At 37.4% G+C, this 25,825-nt stretch overlaps 1 protein-coding gene across 1 annotated transcript in view; it reads right to left on the reverse strand.

Moving 5' to 3' along the window:
- Window positions 1–25,825, reverse strand: part of NBAS (NBAS subunit of NRZ tethering complex) — a 309,213-nt gene that overhangs the window by 139,014 nt on the left and 144,374 nt on the right. The window contains exons 30-35 of the mRNA XM_043917136.1: window positions 22,120–22,349; window positions 19,159–19,271; window positions 15,451–15,564; window positions 11,524–11,637; window positions 8,980–9,137; window positions 8,140–8,229 (exon numbers count right to left, since the gene is read on the reverse strand). Of these exons, the coding sequence (XP_043773071.1) occupies window positions 8,140–8,229; window positions 8,980–9,137; window positions 11,524–11,637; window positions 15,451–15,564; window positions 19,159–19,271; window positions 22,120–22,349 (819 nt within the window). The remainder of the gene's footprint in view (window positions 1–8,139; window positions 8,230–8,979; window positions 9,138–11,523; window positions 11,638–15,450; window positions 15,565–19,158; window positions 19,272–22,119; window positions 22,350–25,825) is intronic.

Here is a 25,825-nt window from a genome sequence, read left to right on the forward strand (position 1 = left end):
GTTACTCTTCTCCTTCTCACTTATCACATTACATGCCTATTTTTAATGTACTTGCCATAATGATGATTTTTCTGTCTTCTCAACTAGACAGTAGCTTTTCAAAGGCAGCGACAATGTCTGTTGATTACTACATGCTCAGGGTATACAAAAATTACTGAAGTATAGCTTGTACTATAGATATGAATAAGAAGTCTGATTTTACTGTACCTATGCTTGAAGAAACATTTTCTAAATCTAATATGTTATGCCTACAGCAACTAACTGTTATTCAGGTAAGATTTCATGTCACATTTTCAATTCTGGTTCATCTTTAGAATCTCCTTACTCGAGAGAGTTATGGAATGATTTGAATGTTATCAACTAATCCAAGTATAGAAACTAAAAAATATAAACATGATAAGAAATATGGCACTTAAGTATGAAATAACTTCATTCAGGGGAAAATCAAATTCACTGAAAAATATCATCAAATATAGGCTATAAGACAATTATACCATTTCATAAAATAAACCTAAATTTTACTCTGTTCATATGGATTGGCTAGCTCAATATAAAAAACTTAAACATCTGAAACCGAAAAGTAAATGAAATTTCAATGCACAGAAATGTACATGACAAAAGGGTTTTCTGTAAGAGATCCCTCCCTTATAAGAATTACAAAAGAGAAAGCAAAATAAAAGGCTCACTTAGACTGCAGAAGGAGCATTTAATTGGGGGGCAGTCTACCAAGATTATACTGTAACCAGAGTCATTAATGAGGAAAATACTTTTATTTCAACTTCATGTAATAGGGAAAGAAAAAAGAGGTTAGGAAAATTTACTCCTGAAATGATTACTACTGGCAGTTTTTATATTCATAGTTGCATATTGCTAATTAATTTAGAGTGTATAACAGCAGAAATAGATTAATCTCCCAAACCAAGTCAACAATTCCCAGCATAAAATTTAACATGAAACCTCATTAGCATCAAGTGTTACACAGCTCAAAGGTTAACTTCATAGGCACTAGTAATATTTTTCAAGTCCTACAATAGACAACATTACCAAACAGGTTCACAAGAACAAGAACAGTTCCACATGTCAAGTTTGGTTTACAGAAACAATTCTTGTTCATCAGTTACTATAGTTAACCTACGCAGGAGTTGCTTTCTCTGGTGTCTGGTATTGTTGTTGTTCATTCAGCCAACAAGTCATGTCTGGCTCTTTGTGACTCATGGACTACAGCATGCCAGGACTCCCTATCCCTCTGGTGTCTGGTAATCTGAGGGTTAATTTCTAAGAAACTGGTTTGTCAAGTACAAACTGAGCTGATGGTACCCAGAGACTAAGGATCACAAACAGCTCAAACTGAGCTAAGCCACTACCCTTTCTCTTCCAACATATCTTTAAATAATCAAAAGTACTTTCCTTCACCTAACATTTCATCATGTCATGCCATGCATGCATGTGCTCAGTCATGTCTGACACTACAACCCCATGGACTGTATCCTCTGTCCATGGGATTATCCAGGCAAGAATACTTGAGTGGGTTGCCATTTCCTCCTCCAGAGTATCTTTCCAACCCAGGGGTCAAACTCGTGTCTCCTGTGTCTCCTGCACTGCAGGTAGATTCTTTACTACTTGAGCCACTGGGGAAGCCCGATACTTAGAGCAAACTGCATCCTGAACTCAAAATATTAAGAATGGAACGCTTACTACTGGTGATGCTGCTTCTGGAATTATTTGTCAGAAGAAGCAGGAGAAGAAAACCCCATGAGTACTAATCATTCTAAAGTTTGACTCTGCTTCAGTTCATCTGCTAATTAAAATGCCAGGCTACAATTTAGATGTTCTCATCTTTGGAAGTCCCAGCCCCCTACACATTTCTAAGGCAAGCTATAAGTGCCTTCCTCAGAAAACTGAATGCAAAACTGAATGTACTCGTGTGTGTACATACATGAACACACTAAGTCACAAACAGACACACCAGATTTGACACACTATTTCAGGGGCTTTAGGGCCTGAACCCTTCTTGAATCTTCTAGCATTCTTGGATCCAGATTAAGAGAACTGTATTTAGGAAAAATAGATGTATATTTAGTATATTTTTATTTTTTCATTTTTTAATCAGCACTTAAACAAAGTTATGGAGGATGTACCACAAGAAACAGGAAATTATCTGTCTTAGAAACCCATATTTTCTATTATATCCCAGGGCAATACTAGCAAGAATATGCAAAGATATGTACATAAAATGCTCAGTGAAGTTCAGTCTAAAATAAAGGAAGACTGGGCACAATCCAAACGCCCAAAATCAAAGAAAAAGATAAATAATCATGGCACATGCATCCAATAACCACTATCACGCTATGACATAAATGGTCTGTATGTAATGACAAGGGCAGATGGTTCAGGAAACATAACATGAGCTTGAAAACCAAAAATCTAAAACATCTGGAAAAAAGAAAATTACTAAGGTAATAATTGTGATACAAATCTATTTCAGATGAAATCATTTTAAACTTTAAAATATTAATTTGTGCCTTTGTGCAACGTAAGATTTAAAATCCTTTAAGAAAGAATAAGATCACATTAAAGAAATCCCATCTAGTTCATTTTTGTATATAATAGGAGATAAAATTCTAAACTGCTCATTCTGCATGTGGATTTTCCTCAACCCTGTATTTATCGCATACAAAAAGTGGCTCATTACTACCTGTCAATAAATATAAAAGCTAAAACTGTAAAACTCTTAGGAAAAAGCACAGGTGTAAATCTTCACAGGTTTGAGCTAGGCACAGATTTCTTTGATACAACACCAAAAATGCAAGCAATAAAAGAAAAGGTTAATAAAGTGGACTTGAGCAACATTAAAAGGTTCTGCACTTCAAAAGGCACCAGAAAGTAAAAAGTCAAATCACACACTGAGAGAACAATCTTTTCAAATCGCACATCCAACAACAACTTGTATCCAAGAGTTTAAAAACAGCAACAAAAACTCTTACGACTTAATAAGGAGTTGACATAATAGTTAAAAAAAAAATTGGGAAAATATTTATAGCCATTTCACCAAAGAAGGTATAGAAACAGCAAGAAAGCCCATGAAAAGATGCTCATTATCATTACTTATTTGGAAACACATACCAAAAGGATAAGGAGATACCACACACATTCAAAAAAATGGCTTTAACAAAAAGCCAGTCAAGAGTTAAGTATTAGCAAGGATGTGAAGAAAGGGGAAACTTAATAATTCCTGGTGCAGCCACTCTGAAAAACAATTTGGCAATGTCTTCCAATATTTAAAGCATATACACCATATAATGCTTCAGTTCCACTCCCAGATATCTACACAACAAATCAAAACATATTTTCATACAAAGACTTGTATACAAATGTTCATAGCAACATTATTCATTATAGCTAAAAAGTACAAACCAAATGCCCATTAACTGGTGAAGGGGAAAAGAAAGAGTTGTCCATGGTACTGAAATACAACTGCCAGAAATTTATTTCAATATTTCCAAATAATCCTTTTATACATTCAAAACAGCTCTATGCCAAACCCATGCCTCCAGTTCTAAACATTACTTAGTCCAGTCTTATAAATCTGTAGCCACTTAAAATGTTCATAACAAGATTTCCCACAGTGAAATGATTTTTTAATGGGAACCTTGTATATAATCCATTTCCAACTCTAATTAGATTTATCTGGGGAAAACACTATTGGCTAACTGATAAAACTAACCCTAGCTAAACAAAATGTTAATACATTCTAAGTGGTGGAATATTATTACATCTAAAAAACATAATAATCAACATTAATAAGAAGCTGGAAACTCTAATTTTGGTAGTTACTCACAAATTATGCATTTTATTTAAAAACAAATATCTTGTTCTTGAGAACAGCAGCCAATATCTTCAAACTTGGAGGCTCCACTTGTAACACAAATGCAACTGCACAGCAGTTACATCTTTACTTTGCTTGGATATGTAAGTAAAAATCATCATTTTCACAACTGAGTAATGAAAGTTTTGGGCATTAAGCAGATTACATATACAATCAGCTCTCATATATAAGTTGTAATTTAATGTGGTTATTACATTTACTGTTAATGTGTAACACACGGCATCTTACAGCTAAGCACTGTATTTTAACCTAAAAATAGTAGCTATAATATTCTGAAAGGTGCCTCATGAATCAAAGACATGATGTGTTTGTTTGAGGGTTTGGATTAGCACTTCGTCAGATCTAGATCTATTAATATTACAGCTTGCTGAAAGAGGAGAAAGGAAGACAGGAAAGCTTTTAAGGCGCTAAAAAAAAAAATACAAGAATCATTTTGGAAGAATTCCTCTTTCTCGCAAAGTGGGTCCTGTGAAGCATTGCTGGCAGTCTCCCGCAGATACTGAGGACACTGAATGGATCAGGATGTGCCCTGTGGAGACACAGCATGCCCTGCTCCAGAGAGGCCACCATGGAGCCCGGCCGACACTTCCTAATTCATCAGAGAAGCAGAAAATGGAAAACCCAAAGGTCGCAAAAGGCTTCTTGTGTGTTTTATGAAGGAGGCTGTGGGGATTTCAGAATAAGCTTATGGGGCTGAACTCAGCAGAAACACGGTGCAGTTCTACACTGAACAGAGAAATGATACTCCCCTTACAAGGCCAAAACACAACAGGTCCTCAACAGCATCCAGATCACACACATGCATCTAGCTGGAAATTCCTTCTAGTTTTACTTTCTAATCCATTTTTACCACACACTGATCTTTCTGCAGTGGGAGTTTCCAATGCAGCTGTATTAAGCATTCAGTAGGCATTCACTCCGTGGTGAGCACTCTCTGGAGAGAGCACCAAAGGTAAGTGACACCCTTCCAGTCACCATACACGCCAAATCGCACCACACATGTGCTGACACAATGCTACGAGATGTTCGGGGGATACAGAAGAGGGAACGATGAGGACTCAAGGAAAACTTGATAAAGATGACGACAGCTTAGGTGAGATCAAGAGGGCAGCAAGATGATCAGAAACAATGCAAGAAGGGCAGTACAGGCGGCTGTTGTTCACTCAGTCGTGTCCTACCCTCTGCGACCTCATGGACCACGCCAGGCTTCCCTGTCCTTCACTATCTCCTGAACTTTGCTCAAACTCATGTCCACTGATTCAGTGATGCCACCCAACCATCTCATCCTCTGTCATCCCATTCTCCTCCAGCCTTCAATCTTTCCCAGCATCAGGGTCTTTTTCAAGGAGTCGGCTCTTCTCATCAGGTGGCCAAAGTTCTGGAGCTTCAGAGAGAATGCTAAATGACACCAAAGCTGTGAGCGAGCCTACTCAGAGAACGGGGTAAATTCAGCATGACTGGAACACAGCACATGTTTGGAAGGCATGAAAAGAGAGAAGGCTGGAGCAACAGTGAGAGATGTAGCTGAACAAGTGGGGAAAGATCAGGGGATCGAAAGGTACAAAAACTGGGATAAAGATCTCGTGGAAAGCAAGTCTTCAGCTGGACCTTGAGAAATAGTAAAATCTACCAAATCTCTAATATAAGATCTGTTCTGAATCCCTTGGAGAAAACACCATAGAATTTAATGTGCCTTCAGATCCAGGAAGGGAAAACTGAATAGTTTCTAATCAATACAAGTCAAAACATGCCAAAGGAAGAAAGCATCCCCATCACTCCAGGCCCCGGGAAAATGCTGTGATTTCAATTCAAAGGGAGTGCAACCACAGAAGCAAACAAAGAAAGTCCTCTGCAGCACTGATGGCGGAACACCATCCTCTTCTGAGTATCTCACCTTCTAGAACCATGAGGTCCACTCGGGTACCCAGCAACCTTATGTGGCTAGTAAAATTAACTTAAATAAAATTAAACAAAATTTAAATTTTGATTCCTTAGTTGCACTACCCATATTTCACATACTCAGGAGCTATATGTGACTAGTTGCTGCCATACTGGACAATGTAGACATATAGTATTTCCCTCACTGTAGAAAATTCTATCAATCACTGCTGTCTTGTAGTTACCATTTGTAGGAGGAAGAGAAGAAAAATCCTTAAGGGCCAAAAGTCACCTTACAAACAGTTTTTGAGATCCTGAGATCACTTGGTACTGAACTGGGGATACACATGTGTACTCAATAAATGGCTGCCACACAGAAGTTTAATATAAAAGAAAGAATTATGGAAATGAGGTAATTGTGTATATTTGACTGTAGGCAAAAGCTAAATATTCTTGCCCTAACTCTATGAATAGACTCCATAGATGAAGCTTTGAATCAGACTTCTAAAACAACTACAAGGTATACAACTACAAATGAATTTGACAAGATGGTTACAGTCAATTTATAAAGATGTGGTGTATACACACAAGCACACACAATGGACAGTACTCAGCCATAAAAAATAATGAAATTTTGCCATTTGCAATAACATGGATGAACTTGGAAGGTGCTGTGTTAAATTAAAACATCAGACAGAGAGACAAATACTGTATGATATCACTTATATGTGGAATATAAAAAATACAACATACTAGTGAATATAACAAAAGGAAACAGAGTTATAGGTACAGAGAACAAATTAGTGGTTATGAGTGAGGAAAGGGAAGGTGGGGGGGGGGCAAAACAGAGGTAATGGATTAAGAGATTAAAAACCATTAGGTATAAAATAAATAAGCTACAAAGATAGATTGTATAGCACCAGGAATGTAGTCAACATTATAATACCTATAAACAAAGTATGGCCTTTAAAAACTGTGAATCAACGTATGGAAATATAAAGCAAACAAAACACAAAAAGCACATAAAAACAAAAAAAGGAGCTAAGATATAGCTCACTTATCACAACAGATGTCTTCTAAAATAGTTACTAGGAAAATGAATGACATTTTACACTTTAAAAGTGAAGCTTACCATTTAAAGGAATCCTGTGGAAATCAATCTATAAAGACGATTATCATCTCTTAATTTATCTAGTTAGACTACCTACTGCTTTTGACCTAAAAAAAAAATGCCACTTCTGTGTTGCTAGAAATAGTCATAAGAAGCTAAATTCCAGGGAGCAAAGGTTGAACAGCTGAAAAGGTATTGGTGAGTACACACCTCCTCCTTCCTTTCCTAGGACCAGCTCTCCTGAGACTCATACATATTAATACTTAATGAATCCAGATGAATTTTATTCATAAGAATTTCAATGAGGAAAGGGAAAAAGGACTAAAATTCAACGGAAAATAAACAAGGGAACTGAACAAGGAACCTCACAAAAGAGGCTCCCTCCTGAGGTAAGTTCATCTCACCAGCAACCAGAAAAATGCAAATCAAAATCACAAACAGGTATCTCAAAACATTTAAGAGGTAAAGTTTCGACAACTATCCATGCAAAGGAGTTGGCACTACCTGGATGGGAGCAAATGGCAATCCCAGACACGGCTGCTGAGTGTGCAATGGGTAAAACCATTCAAGAGAATCATCAGGGATTATCAACTGAGGTTGAACAAACTCACTTATCTTAATACACACACCTCCAAGTCTGTACATGTGCACTAGGAACACTACAGAATGAGGATATAGCATTATTTCAGTCCCAAAATTGAAAATAAACCAGTGTCAGTCAGTATTAGAAAGGATAAACTAGAATGTATGCGTATAGCAATTAATCTCTATACAGCAGTAACAATGAATTACCTGCAGTACTTACAATAGCACAGATAAACCTCACAAATGTAATACGGAATGCAATCATTTCTATACAGTGCAAAAACAGGTAAAATTAAACTACCACTCTGGGACAGCAAAGAGTTAGAAGGGTGTGCAGGGGAAGGCTTGTCATGAGCTGTTTCTTCATCTGTGTGATGGGTTCGTGCATGTTTTCTTTCTGATACTTTATTAAGACGGACATCTTTTTTTTATCTATTCCTCCATATGAATCCGGGAGACGGTGATGGACAGGGAGGCCTGGCGTTGCTGCAGTCCATGGGGTCGCCAAGAGTCGTACACAACTGAGCGACTGAACTGAATGATATGAATGCTATACTTCACACAGACACACAAAGCTTACAAGAACAGTCTACACACACCACACACACAGTGTGAGGTAACTGTTTCATTCCTCTCACAAGCACCTTTCAAACTCCTCCTCCCTCTCACCCAGACTCACCTCCTGCAGTGCTTGACTCATCAGTGGTGACATATTGATACTCTCCCCTCCTTCTGGATGGATTTGAAAATTCACTCTTTGATAAAGAATCTGCAAAAGAACATTATATATTATAATAAAATTGTTTTTAAATTTGCCTCGTTTTACAATGTAGACTTGAAATTTAAAAAGCATTCTTTTGAGGGGAAAAAAAAAAACAAAAAATGCTATCTCCTAGTGGTAACAGGCTTACTTCAGGGCTTCATGAACACCCTCCCAAGGATGCAACCATGGTTTCAGGAGCGGAATTAACGGTGGAAAACCTGATATACAATGTAATGAATGACCAGGAGATGAAAATGTGAATTTCAGAATCCATATGTGTTTCACAACTGGCGTACCATCCCCGAGGCAGATCTAGCCTGTGAATTTTAGGAAACTGAGCTTCTCTCCAACCAAAGCCCACACCCTGCTATTTCCAAACAGTTTCTAAGGGGATGGTGCCACCACTCACATGATTTTAACTCACATGATTTCCAGTATACTACACAGGACCTCTTCTTATATATTTTGTTCTTGACAATACTAACGTTCCCCATTATATTCAATAATTTGTTTCCTATACTATTCTCTTATTTCTCATACCTGTAGCCTTTCTTTACTGGAGTAAAGCCAACAACACTATTTTATAGCCTAATATCTTCAAATCCCTTTTCATAGTTTGTAAGTAACAAACTATATTTTCCATAAATTAAAATTTTCATATTATTGAAAAAAAAAAAAAGAGCACAAACCCAAGATCCACAGACCCAACAAAATACACTTGATACAGTTCAAGATTTACTTTATGGGGACACTTACTTCTGTCTGCAGAGAGCTGCTGGCAGCCAGAAGAAGCTCAATGCTGCTGGGAGGGCAGTGTGTCAGAGCAAAAGCCATGAGCTCTTGCCGAGTGGCCAGGTCCTGGTAACCTTCTGATTGTCCTAACTGGCTACAGACATCCCAGCTTTTAGAGTAACCTGAAAAATGGGCAAGAAAAACAAACTGATTTTCACGAGCAGAAAAAAATTTTCAATCTAACTTGAAAAATGTAACGGCTTTTTACTAAGGTCTTATGTTACCAAAGCAAAGTCAGTCATAAGTGATATGTATTATCATATAAGCAGAAATACATAATGATCTAAAATAGAAAAGAAACATTAGGTGAGTGTATTATCCAGATGTTCAGCAGTGCTACAGACAAGTTTTTCCAATAAACTACGTTAAATTTCAGATGAAAATGACTACCAATAGTCAACCTGGCAATGACTACAGTTAATTTACTGAGATTTGATGTTGAGTAAAAACAACTGAGTATTTGAATTCAGAAATAACTGAGTGTGGCCCAAGCACTGTGTGAGCTTGAGAAAGGTCCAAACATCATCATCCCTCACCACTGCAAAAAAACAAAAATAATAGTAATTCCTCTTTCCCTTGGTTGTAAAGTGAAAATGAAAGTTGCTCAGTTATGTCCGACTCTGTGCAACCCCACAGACTGTACAGTACATGGAATTCTCCAGGCCAGAATACTGGAGTGGGTAGCTGTTCCCTTTTCCAGGGGATCTTCCCAACCCAGGGATTGAACCCAGGTCTCCCTCATTGCAGGCAGATTCTTTACCATCCAAGCCACCAAGGAAGGTTGTTAAGGGAATATTGTAAAGATTAAACAATCTTTATTTTAAAACAAACTGTACTTAAAAGCACTTTATACACTGCCAAGTACTAGAAAAAGATAAATTCTTGTGGAAAGCTACAAAGAATCAGCCATTTCACAGATGAAGACACAGGTCCAGGGACAGTGCCAAAAAATACAGTCAGAGTCTGACTCTTAGCAGAGGGCTTTTCCCTATGTAAGTTTATGCTCTGAACTCTTAAAATGCATCTTCATTCTTATTTGAAGGAGATCCAGTTAGAAAGTAGGTCTTGTTTCTAAGTACAAAGGCCTTGGCCCAGGATAATTTCTCTAAATATATAAAGTCAGATTTAATCCAAGTACTATCCTTATAGGTGGTATAAATTTAATACAAAGCTCTCTAAGTAACTGATAGTGAATTAAAACAATGATTTTCCAGAATACCATAACTATTCTGAACTTAATGGTACACAATCACTAGGTTAATACTTGACAGTTTTTTCATGAAACCAGTTTTCCAATGCTGAGGTTATAAAGTGTTAAGCTTTTTCCCAGTTTTCAACATTTTCACAGATGTATCGCCAAACCCTCTCCTTGACCAAACTTCACTCAGGCTTCTCTGAGTCCTCTTCTAATGAGGCCTCTACCTTGGCCCAGTCTTTGCTGAACCTGTTATAACCCAGATTCAGTCAAGAATCCTGCCAAGTCAGTTTAAAGAGAATCTCTCACTCTTTGTATCTGATCACCCTGGCCTGCCACCACTAAGTCAGTTTAGTACCAATGCCCCTATCCCGGATGTCTCACCACTGTAATTTTTCAACCATTGTTGATCCCCTCAATCTGATCCACGGTGATAAATTCCCAGCTGTCTTTTCTGTATTTGGAGTTGAGCCTGATTTCTCTCCCGTTACAAAAGTCCTGAATAAAGTCTTCCCTACCATTTTTAACAAGCATCAGAATAATCATTTCCTTTACCAGTATACAACAAGCATACAAATCATCAGTGTGCAACACCAGAAGCTGTCACAAAGTGAAGCAGTGTGTTGTCAGCCACACATAGGCATGCACAGGCAGTAGGTAAACAGCTAAGTGTGCCTGAGTTTCCACATACTCAGGCACAACTACAAAATGCACATCATTTAGCCCAGAGCCTATGACAAGACAACATTACTGGCTACTCCTCTGGGGAATGTGCTCTTTCATAAAGAAATTATTCCACAATAAAACCTGCTTATCCTCCAGAGACTTGAGTTATAATTTCAATATCAGTGGCAAGCTACTTCCCAACTGCTCAAATTAGAAAAGGATTTTGTGATCTTTTAAAGAAATTAAAGGATAGAAATACTGACAATGGAGTCACAAATTACAGATATTTCAAATCTGAAATTTTTCTTTTATATGACAAATATATAAAAATTAAAATATTTACATAAAATATTTTGTAATATTTTAAAATTAAAATATTTTACATAAAATTTCTATTAAAATTATGAGCCTTTTAATATGGAGTGGAAAGCAACCATATCCCAGATGAAACATAACCCCTTGAGCCCATTAAAGTATTTACATTAATATACAAGCACATGGAATACCGACTTATCAGTGCTCACAAAACATCTCCCAAGGCTTATGAACACAGTGTGGATGGCTTACCAATTAGACCAAGTGATTTCAAAAGAGACCTCTTCCATGAGAGAGAACATTAGCCAAGTGTTAAGGGGTGTCTACTTCACCTGTGGCCATCAGCTCCTGACAATGCACATTGGCAGCTTTGTAGTCATGGAAACGCAGTGCCTGCTCCACTAGAAGGACGAGAACCTGTCCACGCCTTTCTTCTGGGTCTTCACCTATAAACACATGCAAACAACTTACTGTTTGGGGCAGTATCGATTGATAGAGGAGTTCCTTAACTCTATCTTTCTAATTAATTCTCAAACGAAAAACAGAGATTAGAAAGATTTTTATAAGACAACAGGACAAAAGGTCAAGGCCACTTAGACCTTTCAATCTGTTTATTAATCATGAAATTATCTCTCAGTCTCCAAAGTGATCAATGATTAATATTGGCCCCATATAAAATATAAATTGGTACAACCATTATGGAGAACAGTATGGGGGTTCCTTAAAAAAGTAAAAATAAAACTATCATGTGATCTATCAATCCCACTGCTGGACATGTATCCAGAGAAAACCATAATCCAAAAGGATACCTGCACCCCCAGGTTCACTGCAGCACTGTTTACAACAGACAAGATATGGAAGCAGCCTAAATGTCGATCAACAGAGGAATGGATAAAAAAGATGTGGTACACATATACAAGGGAATATTACTCAGCCATAAAAAAGATGAAATAATGCCATTTGCAGCAACATAGATGGACCTAGGAAACGTCACACTGAGTAAAGTAAGACAAAGACAAATATCTTATGATATCACTCAGACACGGAATCCAATTTTTTAAAAAAAGAAAAGAAATTATTACAGAATAAGAACAGACTAACAGATAAAGAAAACAAACTCAGTGGGGAGGGATAAATGAGAAACCTGAAATGAACCCTTACACCCTATTATATATAAGATACATAACCAACAAGGACCTACATTATGGCAAAGGAAACTCTACTCAATATTCCGTGATAATCTATATGAGAAAAGAATCTAAAAATGAATGAATCTATGTACATTTATAACTGGATAACTTCACTGTACACTAATTCAACATTGTAAATCTGTGATATTCCAGTAAAACACCAATATACCAGCCCCAGACAAGCCATTCCAACGTAGGTAGGTAGAGGAAAAGTTTTCCTCCAAATAGGGAATTTAAACATTTTTTCCTATTTATTCTAGTATTTGAATGTTCTAATTCTAATCAATAATGACAAATAAAAAGATAAAAACCATAAATACAAAGTAAAATGGATTTAAATTTTATAGTTTCATTGTGAGAAAGTTAGTTTGTATATCAGGTGATCTGAGCAGGTGACTAAAAGAAAAAACATAAGCAAAAACAGGCTTGAAAACAATGTTCTGGAAAAGTCCTACAAAGAAAGCCAAGTTCACGGGGAGAAGGGCCAGGAGTAGAACTGGACTAGAAATCTACTAAAGAAATGGTCTAAATGTTTAGTTTGAAGAAAATACTAATGGTAGCAGGACAAAACTTTGAATATATGAAATATAATTTAAACTATGTCCACAAATTCTTTGGTACTCCCTTCTAAAGATGGAGCTTACTGCTCCTCCCCTTGAGTGGGGATGACTAGTGATTTATTTCTAACAGAGTAAGCTGTAAACGATGGAGTCTGACTTCCAAGATGAGGTTGTAAAAAAGCACTACAGGCTCTGCCCTGCTCTCTGGATCAAATGCTCCAGGAGAAATTGAAAGGATGCCCAAGAAGCCCCATGGAGAGCTCCCTGGGGCAAGGGGCTGAGGTTTCTGACACCAGCCAGAGAGTAACACAGGCCTGTCCCAACAGCTGTGGAAGCCATCTCAGGCTCACCCAAGCCCAGTCAACTTCAAGTGGAGCCTATAAATATTTCCCTTGAACTTGGGAGGGCCTGTGTGACTGCTTCCGTGAAAAGGACACAATGGAGATGAAGCTGCCCAAATTCCAAAGCTAAATTACAGCAAAATGACATGAAACTTTTGCTGGTTTCCCTTGGGATACTGGCTCTGGGAGCCCTCAGCCACCACATAAGAAATCCAGGCGGTCTGACCACAACATAAGGAAAGATGGTAAGGAGAAACCACATAGAGAAGAGAAAGCCTGAGCTACTCCAACACCCCGCTTTTTCAATCTTCTCAGCCCAGGTGCCAGACATGTGAACAAAGCAGTCTTTGAGATGAGCATGGCCCTAGCTGATATATCTGACTGCAGTTTCATAAAAGACCCTGAATTGCCCAGTCAACCTTTAGAACTGGGAGAGATAAGAAGACATGACTGTTGTTATTTTAAGCTGCTAGGTTTTGGGGTGGTTTCTAAAGCAGCAATAAATAACCACAGCATTCTGTAAGCTTCAGATACATGCTACCTGCCTATGATCCCTCTCTTAACACCACTCCGCTCCCAGCTAAATATTACAATTGTCTTTCAGATTCTCTAACATCTGTTTACAGAAGCCGTGGACTACCATCATACCCCATGATGCAACATAGTTCTCTGCTTCTGCAGCCCTCTAAGATGCTAAATTTCTAGAGGGCAGCAGGTGTGTAATAGAACTCTGTATCCAAAGTACTTGACAAAGTGGTATTACTTTCCTCTCTGGGGCCTCTAGTTCCCCATCTGTAAAATGCAGGTAAGGAGAGCCTGCAGTGAACAGCAGAAGAGCCAGTGTGTTAAAAGGGCACAGAAGGGAGCTAGCACACAGCAGTCACGGATACATAGTAGCTATTATGCCCACTCAGGGGGCTCACAATAAAAGCACCATGTTGAATGAAATATGGATACTAGTCTTCTCTTTTAATGATACTGGACTGAAGTTATAACACAGATTCCACATTCAAGTTTGTGAAACAGAGGTGGTCAAGTTGAGATGGTTCCAAGTATGAGAACTAAAATAGCTGCAATAAAGAAAAGTGATTTGAACACCAGGTGTTCCACATAAATGTACTCAGCAGGACTGAAGAGTAATGTTCATACCATTAAAAATGCAGGCTTACCTCGATCACTGATATTTCTATTTTCAGGTCAGTGTCACAGGGATGAAAATGCCTACAATAGTATGCAGGTACATGGAAAATGGAGACAGCATCCCTGACTGCTTCATTAGTGTCTATGAACTGGATCTTTATGAAATTCTTCCCTGATGATCAGAGTGCTTTCAAATTTACAAAGTGCTTTCGTATGCATTAACTCATGTGGGTCTCATGACCTAGACTTAAAGCAGGGGGTGTCATTTCTATTTTCCAGAAGCTGAAGATTAAGTCATTTAGCAAATGAATAGGAGAGTAAGGACTGGGCCAGTCTTCAGATCCCACACTCAACTTCTCTGCAGCCATCCAAGATACCTCCCTGGCTGCCTGGCCCCCAAGGGATGCCCGAGCACATCTTCAAAGCCAGAGGTAAAAATGCTAGTGTCATGCTTTCAGAGAGGCTAGAAAAGGACATCTGAAAATAAAATTTACTAAAACTATAAAGCCTTAAGAAGAAGAGTTCTATTTAGATTTTAAAACATAAATGTGTCTACCAAATATCTTCAATCCCCCTCACAAAACAGGAAGAAAACATCAACAACATTTAACAGAAAATGAAATAAGATAATGCATGTGAAAACTTGGCCAAACAGTAAATGCACAAATTTCTCTAAGTAATTATTCAGGTTCAAAAATATTACACCAAATGTGGAAACTAAAGGTGAACTAGTTGACCTGGCTTGTCCTACTTTTTAAGTTTTCTGGTTATAAATGGTAACTTCGACTTCTCTTTCTGACCTTGCATGATTATGGAACCCCAAATAAGTATGCCTTCATTTAAAAGACAGAGGTCCAAGCAGCTCAACATAGAACACATTTTTATAACAGGCCAATCTTTCTGGAAAAGACAAAACCTTGCTGAAAAGCAGCTCCTCTCACACCTATTCCAATAGCACATATTCCAGTGTTTTCCTAGGATGGTGCACAGAATAACACAGATTCTGCAGTCAAGCATTCAAAACTTACCTGCTACCCTCAGGAGCTCAGCAAGGCCGAGCAGTTTGGTGGACTGCTTGTAGCACGTGGGGGACTGGCAAATACACTCCTTGATGAGGCCAATTCGATCAGAGCGCAATCGCACTGCAAAGAAAGATACACTGATGACTTGTGACCATGGACACAACAAAGGTACGATGACCTTCCTAATTTAAGGCAAATGAACAAGATGAAAACTGTGTTTACCCCCAGATCAATAAGAATTAAGTAAAAGAAAATTTAAAAAAATAATAAAGTTATTGTTAATCTTGAATAAATAATGTACAATTAAGATCCTTTATCACCAAAGTGATGAAACACAGCAAATGAACTGACATTCTGGAATTAAGAGAGAAGTGCTACATTTTCAAGTCAGGACTAACGGAAAATTTTAAAGACAGTGGTATTTGTCTTTGAAAATTTCATATACTTTCTCATACACCTGTTTGTCCACCATACCTCAGCTTCCCAAAATCCATTCCAAATTCCAAATATCTACTTTCTACCTCCGCCACATCACTTCAGTTGGGAGAGTAAAAGTCCCTGAAGCACTCACTGGTCCAATTTATATAAAGACATAAAGGAGAAAGGTAGTAGCTTTTCTTTGGAACAGGCTTTTGGAGGAAGGGTAAATTTTTATTAGAATTAAATTTCAGACTTTCAGAAAGGTTGCAAGAATGATACAAAGAATTCTTCTATAGTTTTTGCCAAGATTAACCCAGAATTCTCAGTGTTCAAAATATAACTTTCAGAACTGTCTAGGGAATATTTTACTATTATCTCCATCTGAGGAAGGTAAAGTTCAAAGCCATTAAGTTGACACAGATCACACAGCTCAGACTGGCTGAATCAGAATCTAAACACAAGAAGACAGACTCATGAATGCATGTCATGCCTAGCAGGGTGTTAGTCCCTCAGAGTCAAGAGGTACCCTTTCATTATTTTGGTTGCTGGAATAAACATGCCTAAATTAATGTTTATTGAACGTAAGGAAAGGAGAATGGAGAGAGGAGAAGGAAGGGACAGGAGGGGAGGGAAAAAGGGAGAAGGCAAAAGAGGGTAAGACCACTCTAATTCTGCCAGCATTAAGAGGAACTCCAAGAAAAATCATAAAAATGACAGCTGATAGTTGCAGAGCTTACTATATCCCAAACACCGTAAACATAACAGACTTAATCTTTGTAAGCAATTCGATAAGACGCTTATTACTACACTCATTCTGAAAACAAGAAAAGTTAAATACAAAGAAAGGTTAAGATAAGTGTCCAGTTATTTAGTAATATGTGAAAAAGTGGGTTTCCCTTGTGGCTCAGATGGTAAAGAATCTGCCTGCAATGCAAGAGACCCAGGTTCGATCCCTGGGTCAAGAATATCGCCTGGAGGAGGAAATGGCAACTCACTCCAGTATTTCTGCCTGGTAAATCCCATGGACAGAGGAACCCAGCAGGCTACAGTCCATGGGGTGGCAAAGAGTCAGACACAACTGACTAACCCTAACTAACCTAAGGCTGGGCTTAATACAACACCCTTAAGTCTGGAAAATTGATGGACTCTATTGTAGAAAGAACACAGAGATAACTGAAATATCTTAAATTGGTTCACTTGAATATAAGAATAACTAATACAACATAGACACCCAAGATATATGGAAAAGTACACACACAAACACATCATAGGTGACCCTTACATAAGGAATCATTTTTATATATTTCTGATCCTATTTTCTATTAACTCATGCATTATATCTAGCATCACTAGCCTTCACCGCTGGAAACATCAACTCTGAGAGTGTAAGCAAAGAAGGGCATCAAAACAAAGCAAAGTGACAAAGTGAACACTGACTACAATTAAAAAAAAAAATAGCTGGACCATAAGTCTTTAAATATCAAGTTATTTTGTTGATCCAGTATTACTGATGAATATGAAAACAGCTTAAACCTAAACTGCACCTGTGGCATAAATACAACAAACAGTACAGAAAGGGAATATTCCATCTCCACATCCAGGAGTCATTCTAATAGGAAACTCCAAATCAATATACCAAACTGAAAAACTGTCAGGACATGAAAGCAACATCTTTCTTAAGATTCTCCTCAGTCAGGAAGTTTCTTGGCGAGGTGGCAGGTTTGGCTGAAGGTATTCAAATCCATCAGCTGATTTGCAAATATTGCCAATTGAGTACCACAGAAAAACCAGAGCTCAACATAATTTTCAAACTTCAGTAGCATTTGGGAAACCAATTTTTTTTTTTTTTGTATTCTTTCAATCTGCTTGGATTAAATAACTAGCTAAAAGATAAACACACACAGGGTCAAAGCTATAATGACCTGACCTAACAAGAAATACAAGAAGGACAAACGTTTCATAGTACTTTGGACTCTCTCGTGATTGAAATCTTCAATTAAAAATATGTGTTTTGGGGGAGGTAGTTGATGATTTAAGACATTTGAGAATAAACTGAAAATGCTTGCTGGTAACTCTAATTAATCCTCACAATTTAAAGAAGGTTTGAGCTCAAAAAATTACATGAATGGTACAAGTGAATAGACTTTTCTAGCAATTTAACAATCACCTTGAATATACCTATTTAAGACACTGCAGGATATTTACAATCACATACTTATTACTTTCAAACAATAATCAAGATAACAGTAATACCAACTTTCAAAAAATCTTAAGAAATTTGTCTGACAAGCAGAACTTTCATTTTTAGGAAAACTACAGTGGAAATCCACACGAAAATGTCTCCACTGGCTGACATTCCCTAAGATCCATCTGATTCAAATTACCTCAGAAGATAAACACACCAAGAAACCTGTAACAGACTATCACTGATCAATGATATTAGAAGTTAAAAAAAAAAAAAAAAAAAACACCAGAGACACAATTCCAGTGAAAATTTATCAAAAACCAGAGATGAAAAGAACTTAGCTAAACCTCTCCCACTCCCAATTCTGAACATTCCCAGAGTTAGAATAAAGATAAGAGCCCTTTGCTGTTCACCCTAAACTAACACAACACTGTCAGTCAATTATACTTCAATAAAAAAATAAAAATCTTTTCAAGAATAAAGATCAGAGATTACATGGAAACTAGCCAAGCGTACCACAAATCACCAAACACACTCACTTCCTTCAGGGCACTGAGGTCCAGGATCTGAAGCAACAGAAAATCTCCCTCCTGCTTATCAGGTGAGGTTCAGGACACTGGGAGATGCCCACTGTCCCAAAAGGACAGATGACTTGTTTGGGCTGGTACTAATCTGACTTCCACCTTTAGGTAAAAGAACTTGAGCAATGCTAACATATTGTTAGTAATTTAACTCTAAACAATTTCCTGTCACTCCCTCTGTTAAAAAAAAATACGGATTCAATTAAAGAATATTCTACAGTAAGCATAAGAAGAAATAAACTATTATCATTTAGAGCTACTTTTAAATTACACAATTGAAATGAATAAATTTCAATCCAAAACTGATGTAAACATGAAACTCTTATCTGTAATCCCCAATTTCTCTTTTTGTTTTATCCAAGAGCCTCACCGCTGTACTAATGTCACTAAAAAATGGAAGAGGGCAGAACCTATTGCTAGTGGATTAAATGACCAAAAGTACTCTTTAATTAGACACCTAAACAGGAATACTAGTGAATTTATGCAAAATAAGTTAATAAAAGTGCAACAGTTAAGAAGAAAACTCACCTTGCAAAGGCAAGATCTTCACCCCAAATTCTTCAAGGCACCCCAGGGCCTGGATAAGATCGAGCTCCTCTTGAATGGCAGCGGGTCGATCTGTTATCAGCTGTAAACAGCACCTAGGACAAAATCATTTTTAAAGTGGAAAAGTAGCATATTTTCAGCTAAACTGCCCTTCTATGAACGACAACACAGAGATCCAACGCATTTATCAGACAGCAACTTCCTTCCAGGTATTCTGCTAGAGGCTTTCTGATCTCTTACTTAATCCTCACAGCAAGCCTGTGAGACAGAGAAATATCACCACCTGCTTTTCAAGGAAGCCAAAACTGAAGCTCAGAGGTGAGCGATTTGCACAGGTTACAGCACGTAAGGTATCAGAGGATAAAGCAAGATATGTTAGCTCCGGGCTTAGGGCTCTGTTTACCGTTGACTCCAAAGATGATGATGATATAAAAAGGATTAAGCAAAAAGACAGAATCCAGATAATGTCTAGCTATTCTTCTAAGGAAAGCAGAAATGTCTTGATTTCAGTCACAACTTTGTCTCTCAAAGGAAAAAAGAATAACCTAACAAAGTGCACAAGAGACATTCTGCTGATCAGAAACAATCAGTTGGTGACGCAGTACTGAGATAAATGTAAGTGACAGTGATTTGATAATCTCAGAATTTGTGACACCTATGAGGATTTTAAGCAAATTTTGTGAAACTCAGAGAAAGCATACTTGATAAATTTTAGTTAACAACAAACCTATTTTCTGAAAGATGCACGTAGAGGAACAGTGGGGCATGAGACTAGAAAGGACAGGCAGAGATCAGGCCATGAAGAGCTAATGATGCTAAGATCCTGGACCATCACAGGAAGATGTCTAGGCCAGTGTCTACCTACAAGACCAATGGAAAGATATACACCTATCTTCTCATTGCAAAAATTAGGGCATTTAAATCAGATAAGCCCATGGCTGATTCATGTCAATGTATGGCAAAAACCACTACAATATTGTAAAGTAATTAGCCTCCAACTAATAAAAATAAATGAAAATAAATAAATAAATAAATCAGATAAGCACTAACACATACTACTGGTTCAAGGGGACACAGTATATAACCTATTTATGGTATCTACCAAAATTCCAACTGCATTTACCTTTGAACACAGGAATTCCAGCTCTAGGAATTTATAGGCTCTTTTTGAAATAAAATACACTAAATTGGAAACTAATTAAATAAACTAAATAAAAGTCAAACAATGGAATATTCTACAACCACCAAAAAAGAATGCAACAAACCAATATGTACTTACATGGAAAAACCCTATATATAGATAGTGAGTGAATAAAACAAAACAGAGAAAGGCATGTACAAGTTGTAAGCACCTGTGACTTAAAAAAGAAGAATGCAATATTCAATAACATATTCCATAAGGATACACAGGAAATAAATTAAAAATATAGAGAGCATTAAAGATAGGGGAACTATAATGAGGAGAAAGACATTGTCCATAGCTACCTTTCTATATTTTTGAATATTTTAATCTCATGGCTGCATTGCTTCTTCAATTAAAAAAATTAGCAAATAAATAATAATTTAATCAATAAGAATGGATGGCCATTTTCTATTTCAATAAAACTTTGAACAATTAAATATATCTGAGCTAACAAGTCACAATCAGTTGGTGCAATGTTATACACATATGACACTTTTAAAATTAAAGTGTGTCCTTATAGGAGAAATTCCATGGACAGCAGAGCCTGGCGGGCTATGGTCCACGGGGTTGCAAAGAGTCGGACACGGCTGAGCAACTAACACTTTCACTTCACTTTCACAGGAGAAAGGAGATGGATGAAAGGAAAACACTTCAAGTATAGTTTTTAAAATGATCTCTAGAAGCATCTGTCAAGAAGATTTAGGTCAAACACAACTCCCAGTTTCAAAGACTGTTCTATTTGATATTTTCATCATCTGAAATAGAAATACTATCCCTTGGGAAAGGAGAAAAAATTTACTAACTATTTTAAACAACTTTGTCAAGTTTAATAACATGCCTGGAGAAAACATGACTCTGTGATAAGATTTCACTGGGGGGAAAAAAGTTACATTTAAAAGTCTTGCTAGAGTTGAAGCAACTACTAGTCATTGGAGGGGAACAGTAACTAAATAACCAACACAATCTTTACACCAAAATAATACAAATAAGCCTAAAATTTCAATGCAAAAATAAAACAACTGAAGTAGTAAGAAAACAATATGAAAAATGACTTTAATTATCTCTGGAATTATAGGTCTTTCAAAGTCTGACACAAAAGACAGAAACCTTATGTAAGAGAAGAGAATAACAATTATAATTTTTAGAAACTCTAAATAGCCATTTGAAAGATAAATTATATATATAATATAAAGCTGGCAACATAGTTAAGCCATTAAGAGAGACAAAGGGCTAAAGTTCTACATGCAAAAAAAAAAAAGCTCCTAAGAATCAATACCAAGAAAAAGGAACGCTAACTTTCCTATACAATAGGCCAAGCGAGGAATAAAATCCCTAGTCCATAGTTTTCCACTTAGAAGGGACTTTTGGGTTTTATTATCTAATCAGGTCCCCTGTCCCTAAGCAGACTGGAAGCCATGTAAAGGATACAGACATGGCCTAATGTGCTAAAATTTTCCAGAACCCGGATTTGCAGGCTACCACGTGAGTTTCTTCCAATAGAAGAAAAGTATAACCTTACAGAAAATCAGCTAGAATGACTATGGAAAAGTGTGCTAGAGAAAAAAGGTCGTAAACTAATGAACACTCATGACGTAATTAAGTTTTCTTTCTATACTCAAGCACTAAGCAACTGTACCCTAAACAGAAGGGTCACTCTGTACTTGTGATAATATATTTTGTACATCAGAGAATAAAACCAACAATGCAGTGTGTGTATTCTGACCCCACTCTCTCTTATGGAGAACACAGAGTTCCTCTACCTGGCCAGATCCATGCAGATGTCAGTGAGGTTGGTAGAAGAATTGAAGTACTCTCTGCTGGCTGCCAGAACCAAGTCAATACTTTTTTCGTAACTGACCCTGTATTGGGTTTTTCCTTTATGGGCTATACTAGTTGGTGGATTTATTGAGCAAGCACTGCAGTGCATCATCTGCCCAGCCAGGTGGATGTTCTCAAGGCGACTGGAACACAGAAGACTTTCTGTAAATATCTGAGGAAAAGAATAAACTAGAATTAGTGCTTAGAAAGGGAGGACTCGATTCTCAACACAATGGAAGCTCTGATATCCAAGTATAATAAATTTAAAAAATACCTCCATTCTACAAGTAGAGGTTGCAGAATATCATGAATGTATCTCAGTGACAATGAAGCATATTTGAAAATGCTTAATTTTATGTTATGTGAATTTCACCTCAATTAAAAAAAAAAAAAACTCTCTTCTAGCAAGAAGAAATAATTTAACTGAACAAACTAATGGTAAGCATACTTTCATGTGTTATAATGAATACTTAAGTAAAATACCTAAAGTACATACTCACTAAAATCAGGTCCATTAGACATACTGTCCCACACTCTGGTTAAACTATAACATTTTTATTTTTTAAAAGAAAATCTTTGAATATGGTACATATAATTAATGGCTGCTTAAAGCACATAAAGTCAGTCTCAGAAGTGTACGTGCATGCTCGGTCTATCAGACACGTCTGAATCTTTGCAACCCCACGGACTGTAGTCCGCCAGGCTCCTCTGTCCATGGGATTTCCCAGGCAAGAATACTGGAGTGGGTTGCCATTTCCTTCTCCAGGGGACCTTCGGTCTCACTAATACCTAAGGTACAAATGTTCTCCTTACACCTCATCACTAGAATGACAATACACCACGTGACTTTTTTTTGCCAATCTGCAAATTAAAAACTATTTAAATACAACAGAAGCTACTTGGTGGAAGGTAGTTGTGCAAATACCACAGTATTTTACAAGGCAATTTATAGCACCAATTAACATAAAATTTATTCTATAATTGAGGTTATTTACTTCTTCCAAAAAAGTCTGATTAAAGAGATACATTTAAGCCCACATTAATCATATCGACACATAGTCAGCACAAGCACTCCCCCGGGAGAACGTCCCTGGGACTGCTCTTTCCTATCACGCCACTGTTGGATGAGGACAGAAACAGAAGCAACAACTGAAAAGATTTCATGGACAGGCAAGAGTTTCCTTATAAAAAGGAAGAGTACCCAATTTTGATAGGATCTCCTTATTTTCAATTGTTCTAAGCTTCTGGAAAAGGTAGTTTTAGACAGGCCTTTATTAAAATGACTGGCAAGGATAAAATTACTAATCTCCAACGAGGGATCTGCTATAAAATACATATTGTGGCAGAAAGCAAATTATCAGGCAGTAACCCTAATCACTTATACGACAGGTGAAAATGGCTCGCTCCAGGTGACCAAGATGACTTAGGTGTAACAATTTCTCTTTTCCTTTGATTTATTCAGGTAAGCCATAGAGAGTCAATGCCCAATATTGAAAATTACAATTCACTCCTATTATTTTAAAGGTTTTGCTGAAATGAACAGTACATATTTCTGCTCTACAGGCTATATAAAAATCCTGCACCTTATCAAAATTGGGCCAATGAGATTTCAAATTAATTTCCAAGAACAGGTAAACCGAATATAACGGCCACAAGTCAGTAAGACAATATAGCATAATTTAAGCAGCACTAAAATATTTTAAAATGCCAAATCTGGGTTATTCTCTAGAATCAATTTAAGACAGTTATAATATGCTTTAAAATGTTTTCTCAAAGGAGAAAGACTAATAGCACAAAGCTGTTAAAATATCAAAGCCTAATACAAATAAATGTGTTAAAATATAACAAAAACGATTTAATATGTCAAGCTGTTATGATAGATTACACAAAAGTGAGTTCAAGTGTAATATATTTAATGCCAATTTTTCAGTCAGAATCAGAACATAACAGGAAATAATGCTACGCACACTTAGAAACTACTTTAAGCATACTAATGACAGTTAAGATTTGGGGCCCCAAATGCATACAGATTATTTTCTCCTGAAACTGAATTTCCAGCTTTGCTTTAGATACAAGGGGGAAGTTACTGGCAGTTGTGCATGGTCGGAGACTGCAATCATCAATATAAACTTTACACCCATCAAGCACATAAAAATCTGAAGTTCAAATACAAAACTATTCGTTTTTCAACAGTGCTCTTTTGTTAAAACCACCTTGAATTAACATACATACGATTTCATAAAACACAGACCTATTTTATAACTCTCATTTTATCAACAGGTTATGCTTCATGATTGTCAGAGCAGAGCAACACAAGAAATATCCTCCATAATTTGGATCTGGCTTATGTGATAGGAAAATTCAACTGGGAACACTCCTTTGAACTGTATCTCATTAAAAATAGGTTAGCTGGATCATTTTTCCATGCAAAGCCTGAGGAATTCGGTGGTAATACACATACCTTCCAAAATAAGGATTCAATCCTCCTGGGTTACAATCCTAGACAACTAGCCATCCTTAAGTACCCTTTGTATGCCAAATACTAGAATATGCACTAGGGGAGCTGAAGATGAACATGATCTAATAATGCCTGCCTATCGGCTAATGACCAAGAAGAAGAAACATACATAGAAACACGCAAGTCACTACATTTGAAAGAAAGGCTACACAAGAGATGAGCTATATCAAAGAACAAAGGAAGGCATCTTAGAGGACATGATTGACCTGAATCCTACAAGTTATCGTCAATTTTCAAATTTAAAAAAGAGGAACATATTCCAGGTAGGCAAAGGGAATAATGTGCAGAGTCACAGAAGCAGGGAACAGCATGGTGAGCGGAGGGACTCAGGACGGATCAGACACCACTGGAGCCAGGGGACACAGTAGAGAGTGTCAGCGGCGAGAAATGCACAGGGTAATCCCCAGTGGCTTTCTATGACGGGTACTTTCTGACTGTAGACAGGGAATAAGCAGCTCACTCTAAGAAGAAGAGCATAAGGAAAAGGTCTACTTTGGAAGAACGCTCTCAATCGGCATGAGTTAGGAGACACGGACGGAGCGGAACAAGTTTGGAGGGCTATTGCAACTTAGCAGAGATGAAGACTGGGCAGATTTGAGAGACTTTTCTCAGGTACATGAAGTCGTCTTTCACAAGCCACAAGTGTTAGTCGCTCAGTCGTGCCCAATCTTTGCGACCCCATCGACTGCAGCCCACCAGGTTCCTCTGTCCATGGGATTTTCCAGACAGGGATATTGCAGTGGGATGCCATTTCCTTCTCCAGGGGATCTTCCCGACCCAGGGATCAAACCCGGGTCTCCTGCACTGCAGGAGGATTCTTTACCATCTTAGCTATGAGGGACGTCCAACTACAATGAAGTCATTTTTGGTGACCACCAAAACTATGAAATATGAAAGAGAGGCTTGTACTTGACGTACAATTGTACTTGATGTACAATTCTGAGTCTTCCAGCTGAGAATTAACCCACTAAATAATTGTGTGGCAATGAACAAAGACAACAGAAATGCAGATATGAAAGCGCTCACACTCTAAAGCACTACTCAATTACCAGCTATTCGTCAATAATTCAGTCCTATTACTTAGAGTGAAGCTTCTGGCCATCATCTGTGTGTTCAATCAACAAAATGTA

The sequence above is a fragment of the Cervus elaphus genome, chromosome 11, assembly GCF_910594005.1.
Source record: "Cervus elaphus chromosome 11, mCerEla1.1, whole genome shotgun sequence".
NCBI lineage: Eukaryota > Metazoa > Chordata > Mammalia > Artiodactyla > Cervidae > Cervus > Cervus elaphus.